Source organism: Capsicum annuum, chromosome 2 (assembly GCF_002878395.1).
Source record: "Capsicum annuum cultivar UCD-10X-F1 chromosome 2, UCD10Xv1.1, whole genome shotgun sequence".
Classification (NCBI taxonomy): domain Eukaryota; kingdom Viridiplantae; phylum Streptophyta; class Magnoliopsida; order Solanales; family Solanaceae; genus Capsicum; species Capsicum annuum.
Window position 1 is genome coordinate 149971061 of NC_061112.1, and position 7223 is coordinate 149978283.

Below are 7223 nucleotides of genomic sequence, written 5' to 3' on the forward strand. Positions count from 1 at the left end.
TTTGTCTTTTGCACAATTCTTAATCTCATATTACTTGACATGTTTGTAATGAGGGGCAAAAATTGATCGATATGACCTTATTGAACTCACATTAGGTATTGTCATTATCTATTAGAGTTAATTACTCTTCTATTAAATTACTAAGGGTAAAATTGAAAAAAAGGTGTTCAATTATCTCTTGATTCTTTAAACATACCAACTATTTTGAAATAATTTTTTTTTAACAAATATGTCAAGTAATATGAAACGGTAAGAGTAATAATTTATTAGCCCATCGCTTAACTTGTTGTAATATTGTTTTATCCAAATCTTTTATATGAAATAGTAATTTCTTTATTTTGATACAAATTGTGAGATTAAATAATTTTAAAATTGACTAATATTTCCAACCAAAATATAGAATAAAGTTAACTTCAAATACTTTCTCAAAATTATTATCCTCATCATATCAAACAACCCCTAAAAGATATACTTATGATCATTTAGAGCCTAAATTAAAAGTAGCGGAATGATGTGGACTTCTCTGTTAAATATTCAAACTAGGGAGAAAGTTATGTACTAATATTTACAAATTGGACGCGATGTCGCCACGATTTGTGGAAGAAAAAAAGACACGAAGTAAAGTAACACGACGCCGTTTCATTGCCTCTAAAATATAGGAAGATTTATTCGTTATTATTATTACAAGTTGCAAAAATCAGAAGAATCGGGCCAATTGAATCCCTACAAAAATGTCTTACTATCCAAAAGGCTACCATGGCGAAGACGACGGTGCTGACTTCGACGAGTATGATCCAACTCCTTATGGGGGTGGATACGACATCGCTTTGACTTATGGTCGTCCACTTCCACCATCTGATGAGACTTGTTATCAGCCTTCTTTAGCTTCTGATGAATTTGACTATGATCGTCCTCAGTATTCTTCTTATGCTGAACCTTCTGCTTATGGCGATGAAGCTCTTGAGAGTGAGTATCAGAGTTATTCAAGGCCTAAGCCTCGCCCGGATTATCGTCCGTCGAAGGAGGGGTATGGGTACGATCAGCCTCAGGCTGATTATGGGTTTCAGCCTGGAGTGAATCGACCTGGTGGTGGTGGTGGAGAAAGTGAATATGGATCTGGGTATGGAAGGAAGAGTGAGTACGAACAGCCAAGTTCCGAATACGGATCTGGGTATGGGAGGAAGACTGAGTATGAAGAACCGACCCCCCAATATGGATCTGGGTACGGGAGAAAGACTGAATATGAAGAGCCCACTCCCCAATATGGATCTGGGTACGGGAGAAAGTCTGAATATGAAGAACCCACTCCCCAGTATAGATCCGGGTATGGAAGGAAGAGTGAGAATGAAGAACCCACTCCCAAGTATGGATCTGGGTATGGGAGAAAGAGTGAATATGAAGAACCCACTCCCCAATATGGATCCGGGTACGGAAGGAAGAGCGAATATGAAGAACCCACTCCTCAATATGGATCCGGGTATGGAAGGAAGAGTGAATATGAGGAGCCAAGTTCGGAATACGGGTCGGGGTACCGAAAGAAGAGTGAATATGAGGAGCCAAGTTCCGAATACGGGTCGGGTTATGGGCGTAGAACTGAATCTGATGAATATGGATATGGGAGGAAGCCAAGCTATGGACAGGAGGAAGGTTATGGGCGTTCAAGCTACCAGCCTGAGGAGGGGGAAGGATACGATAGGCCTCGATATGGGAGGTCTGAGGAGGAGGATTACAGGAAGCCCAGCTATGAGAGGCGTGGTGACGATGATGAGGGCTATGGCCGCAAGAAATATGTGAGCACGCGATTTCTCTTTGTTATGTTAATTGAATTTTTAGCACTTGCTTTTGATCCTTTAAGTTTTTCTGTTAATTGTTGGACGTGATTAGCTTATTAAGAGTTCGATATCTTATTAGTTCATGTCAGAACCTAAACATTATATATGACGAGGCTCTTGAATGTGACCAAAAGTAGCTAGCTTTACGTCTCCTTTTATTATAGGCAGCCTTGATAGTGTAGTACGAAACATATAGGGGATCTGCAATCCGCGACCCTTTGGTTTAAATAGAAAATGCTGCTTGTAAAATGAAGAGTTAGTTACGTAGCCTGTACGTTTTTGGTGTAAGGAAGAGATTGCTATGTATAGATGCCTCACTTAGCTCAAGCAGCTCGTCAGTCTGTGTTCGCTCTCAAGTCTTAATCCATGCTTTTGTCCAAAGAAATAGAAGAAGAAGAAGTAGAAGAAGAAAGGGTTTAACTTTAATGGATCGTTTTGTATGCGGGATAAGATGGGATATATCAGGATTAAGTCTGGTACTAAATTTATACCATGTCTGGTTGGTTGATGTTATAAATTTATAAATAAATTTATTCCTGGATAAATTTGTACCATCAACCAAACATGGTGTAAATCTAATACCATAATTAGTCTTGGGATATCTCACCTTAGCAAGACTATAATCCCGAGATAATTTAGTCTACCTGTCAAACGGCCCCTAAAGTTTTTATGACTAGTGAACAAGTGGCCGACACCTATGTTACTCGGACTCTCCAAAAATGGTGTCCCACACGTGTTCGAACCTCCGGAAATGCACCACCTTTTGATGATTAACACACACCCGTCCATATTTTCAAAGAGTCCGAGCAACATAAGCCGACACATATGGTCATATTGTAAACTTTGAGAACAATGAGGTATGTTAACGTGTCCTTGATTTTCAGGGATGTTCCAATCAGAGGTAGATTTGGGAAGCTTGACAAATTTTACTTTTCAAGGTTTTTACGATTGAATCCATTTGCATTTCTGATATTGTTTCACTTTCACATTTATATATCTATATTCGTGTTGAGCGAAAATGATGTTTTCAGTTGAAAACTTGAGAACACACCAGATAAATGGACTGCCTTTGTGTTCAATGTAGATTTACTGGCATGAGGCTAATTTTGTATTATCCACTGTGCTTGGGGCTTGTTTGTAGTAGAGCATGTTTTGGTTTTAAAATATGACATCATTTGACCTCTTTTCCAGTCCATCTTATCTAATCTATATATTTGGCAGGGCGATGACAACTCCGATGATGACGAGGAGAAGAAATATCGCCGCCACCACCATCACCGCAAGCACTACGATGATTGAGCAGTGTGCTTTGTCATAATCTGAATCAGATTCATGCCATAATAAAATCTATCACTACTAAAATAAAGTTGGCATGTTTGCACAATGATTTTTCTTGCGTGTTTGCTATGTTGGCACTTGGCTGCTGTACTTTCTAGTTATTTGTGTGACGTATATTTTGCTCTTCCTGTTGCAAAACAATATCCCAGACATTTGTCAGTGTGGGTATGCGATGAATGCATAAACTGTTATCGTTATGTCTTGATCTCTACCTCTAGTTTTGATGTTCGTGCTCTTTAATTCTGCAAGTGATGATGAGAACTTTGCGAAGTCATTTGACTGGAATAGATATAGTTTTACCAATTTACCCGCGATGGGCAATTAACTTGGGTATGAGTAAATGCAGCATCTCAATGTACAACAACTGTCACGGGCTCACTTTTCACTGTGTCAGCGGCACACAATTTTGCCCGTGTGGCGCCCATGGTTCCCCCAACTATAAGCCAGCCTTCCTCATTTCCTAGGCCTTTAGCACGATCCTATGCCTGTGGGAAGCTCGCCTTAGAGGTTTGCTCCCTTTGGTACCGCTCTATTAACATGTTGCCAGTCATGGCCGACATATAAGCAACTCCTGTGGCGCGCACTTTCAATCCTTGGATCTCATCCATATGCGCTCCTGGGGATGGCTACGGACATACACATCCCTCGCCTGGGCTTGAGCATTGCCATCGCATGCACAGTCTTATCCTCAAGCTTGACATCGCCTCTTGCCTGTGCACTTGGCCTTTGCTTCGCCCGAGTAGGGCAACCCTCAATCCTTGGCCTCAGTCACAAACGTCTTTCTTATATATGCCCTCTCATATCTGATGGCATAGCCAAACATAGCCCACGCAACTTACATCCAACTTTCATAGCATAGCGTCGCCCCACAACTAAGCGTCTAGGCCAACGGACCCTTGCTCGCTTGGCTGAACCTTGGCCAAGCTCACAAGTCAGCTCACGAGTTTCTTGGGGAGAGTCTCTTGGTTGCTCTATCGGCTTAGAGGTATCCTTCCATCACTTAGACAGCCCGCGGGGCATGTCGGTTCATATAGCCAACTTTTAGTTTTGTCGGGGCGCCCAACGCTAGTCCACCCGACCCTGCGTCGCCTATAGGATTCCCGAGCCCTATGAGTACCTTGCGCATTCCTTTGACATGCCAAGGCAGGCCTTTGAGGTTGTCTCTCAAAACAGCACACTTGGGGTGACCATCTGTCGACACACTCGGGGGAGGCTGGTAGGCTGTCACCATGTATACCCCCTTAAAATAAATAATCCCAATGTCTGGCACTAGACATCATTCTGCCCGAGAATCATACTGGAGCTTAGACTATCCATCCGACCTCCTAATTGGGTGTCATTTGTTCCTACTCCTTTCTCTTGACTTCCTTTACACCTCCATGAAGTTTCATCCCATTTCTATACTCATGGAATGAGTTATGGCCTTCGGACCAATCAACAAATTATGACAATGCCACTGGACCTTGGCCAAGTCAAGCCCCTATCCAAACGGACTCCAAACAACCCCAAATTTGGTAAGCATACATAAGGTACCCTTAATATCAACACTTTAAACTAGAATCCTTAGATTCCACTTGTAGCTCAAAATGGCACGGCGTTGACATCAAACACCGCACACAATCCTCACCATGCCTCTACCCCCTTGGGCTTACACCAAACCCTCATCAAATCACCTAGACACTCTTAGGACATGTCATGCAACATATATAGATGCTTGTTGCCTCATTTTATGCCCCTTTATCTCATCCTCAACTTTAGCAAATTCCTTCAGCACATACCGCCCGTATAACTGATAGGGGTGCAACCTAGGTTGCACGCACAGTCTCGTCGGGTAACGGGCCCCAAAACTTTGGGGTGTCACAACAACGGTTCATTACACTTAAAATGCTTGGCGGCATACAACATGTTTTCCCCTATTGCCAAGTAGCGTGAAACTCTCCTTTTTAATTAATCCAAAAAAAGTGACATCTTTTTGTATTTAGGGTGTGTTTGGCAAGAAGTAAAATGTTTTCCACAGAGAATATTTTCCTAGAAAATGTTTTCTTGAAAAACAAGTTGATTTATTATTTGTTTTCTTATGTTTGGTTGATGGATGAAAAATATTTTTTGAAAAATATTTTATAGTGTTTGATTGGTGAATAAAAAAATATTTTTCAAAACACACATTCTAGTGTTTAGCTAAAGCGTAAAAATACATTTTAAAAAAATAATCTTTGATCTCAAAAAATATTTTTTTTAGGGTGTATTCGATATGAAGGAAGAAAAATATTTTCTAGAAAAATAAGTTATTTTGTACTTATATTTGTGTGATCGTTATGCAAATTGGATAGGTATATGTTTTCTAAAAGTATTTGTATATATTTAACAAAAATAATGAGAACGAATAGGATAAAAAGGGTGGGATAAGAAAAAAACTTTGAATTTATTTTTAAAAAATTAAAAATATTAATTTTTTTGGAGAGGGGGTTGGTAGGTGGGGGTTGAGGTTGTCAAAATAGGTAATAAGGGTGAGGTAAGAAAATAATTTTGATTTTTTTAAAAACAAATTTTTATTTTTTTTTGGGGGGGGGGGGGGGGGGTAGGGGGGGGGGGGAGTAGGGGAGAAAGAGTGGGGTAAGAAAAAAATTTGAAATATTTTTTTTGAATGGGGAGTATTAGGAGGTGGAGGTTGGGGTAGGGGAGTGAGGGTGGGGTAAGGAAAAAATAGAAATTTTTCAAAAAATTAATTTTAAAAAATTAAATTTTTTTGAGGGAGAGGGGTGGGGGAGGAGGTTGGTAGGGGTCGGGTAGGGGAGGTAAGAAAAAAGTTTGAATTATTTTTATAATTTTTTTTTTTTTTTTTGGAAGGGGGTAGAGGTTTGAGTTTCGGGTAGGGGTGAGGTAAGAAAAAAATTTAAAATATTTTTTAAATAGGGGTGGTAGGGGCGGGGTGGGGGTGGGTGAGGGGGATTGAGGGTCGGAGTAGGGATGGATGATTTTGAGAGTTGTATGAATATTTCAACTTAAGAGTGAGGTTGAAAGAGGGTTTTGAAAAATGTTTTCCTTACTTTTTGAAGGGAAGTCATTTTCCGTAGAATTGAGGAAAATAAGTTGTTTTAGAAAACATTTTCCAAAACCTTTAAGCCAACCAAACATGAGAAAATTGGAACGTCAAACCAAACACACCCTTAGTAGTTAATAATTTTAACTTTAAACTTTTCATTTTATTTTTAATGAGATTATAATTTATAGTTATATAAATAAATATCTGTAGCTTATTTTGAATGATAAGTTTCAAAAATCTTTCCATCATTCCTAGACATTGTGTTTGATTCAACACTTTTGACATAAATTGAGGTTGATTCAACACATAAATTGAGATGGAATGAGTATTAGGAGGGTTACTTGGAGTATTTCCTTTCTTGTCAATTGTAGGCAAATCTTGGGCCACAACGTTGCTTTCCAATTGCAAACAAAAAGAAGAAATTTCTTAAATCTTTGGTTACAAAGAGATTGCTTGGGAGCTGCAACTTTGCGGTCCTTGTATTTCATCTTTGTGGTGTTCTCATTGGTTGTTTAACTCAAATCAATGATTACATGATACATATTTGCACCTATACTTTCTCAGTTAATCATGTTTAGTTAATGTATATTTTGACTTCATTAAATTATTTAACTAGGATAAGCTGATATAGTTTGACCTAAATGCATGCTGTCAGTAACTTTCACCTTGCTTCGTTGTCAATCTAGTACTTGACAACCCATCATTTGGCTACGGAAAGCGCACAGATGGAAGAAAATTAAGTAAATTTTCATAGCTCAAACTAGTTGCAGACCAGTGGAACTGTGGAAATGCCTGTATCCTTAACTAACAAGTGCATGACATCAACTGGATAATATGATCATGGTTAATTAATCAAATATGCTCATGTTAGTATTCAAATGATAAGTAACTGGAATTCCATTAAAGATCATTTATATTTATATAGTAGTGTACGTATATGGTTTCTTCTAAATTTAAAAAGATAGAAGAGGGTAGGAAAATCTTTTTACTATAGCAAAAGATCGAAGGAT

At 39.0% G+C, this 7223-nt stretch overlaps 1 protein-coding gene across 1 annotated transcript; it reads left to right on the forward strand.

The window, feature by feature from the left end:
* The first annotated feature begins 433 nt into the window (after nt 1–433).
* Nucleotides 434–3367, forward strand: LOC107860508 (uncharacterized protein At5g39570). The gene is made up of 2 exons (XM_016705889.2): nt 434–1790; nt 3054–3367. Exons 1-2 carry the CDS (start codon nt 732–734, stop codon nt 3129–3131), a joined length of 1137 nt encoding a protein of 378 aa, XP_016561375.1. The 5' UTR covers nt 434–731; the 3' UTR covers nt 3132–3367.
* The last annotated feature ends 3856 nt before the right edge of the window (nt 3368–7223 follow it).

Coding starts and splice junctions, on each gene's coding strand:
- LOC107860508 (XM_016705889.2), top strand. CDS start 732: ATGTCTTACTATCCAAAAGGCTACCATGGCGAAGACGACGGTGCTGAC. Junction 1,791..3,053: donor GCTATGGCCGCAAGAAATAT/GTGAGCACGCGA, acceptor TATATTTGGCAG/GGCGATGACAACTCCGATGA.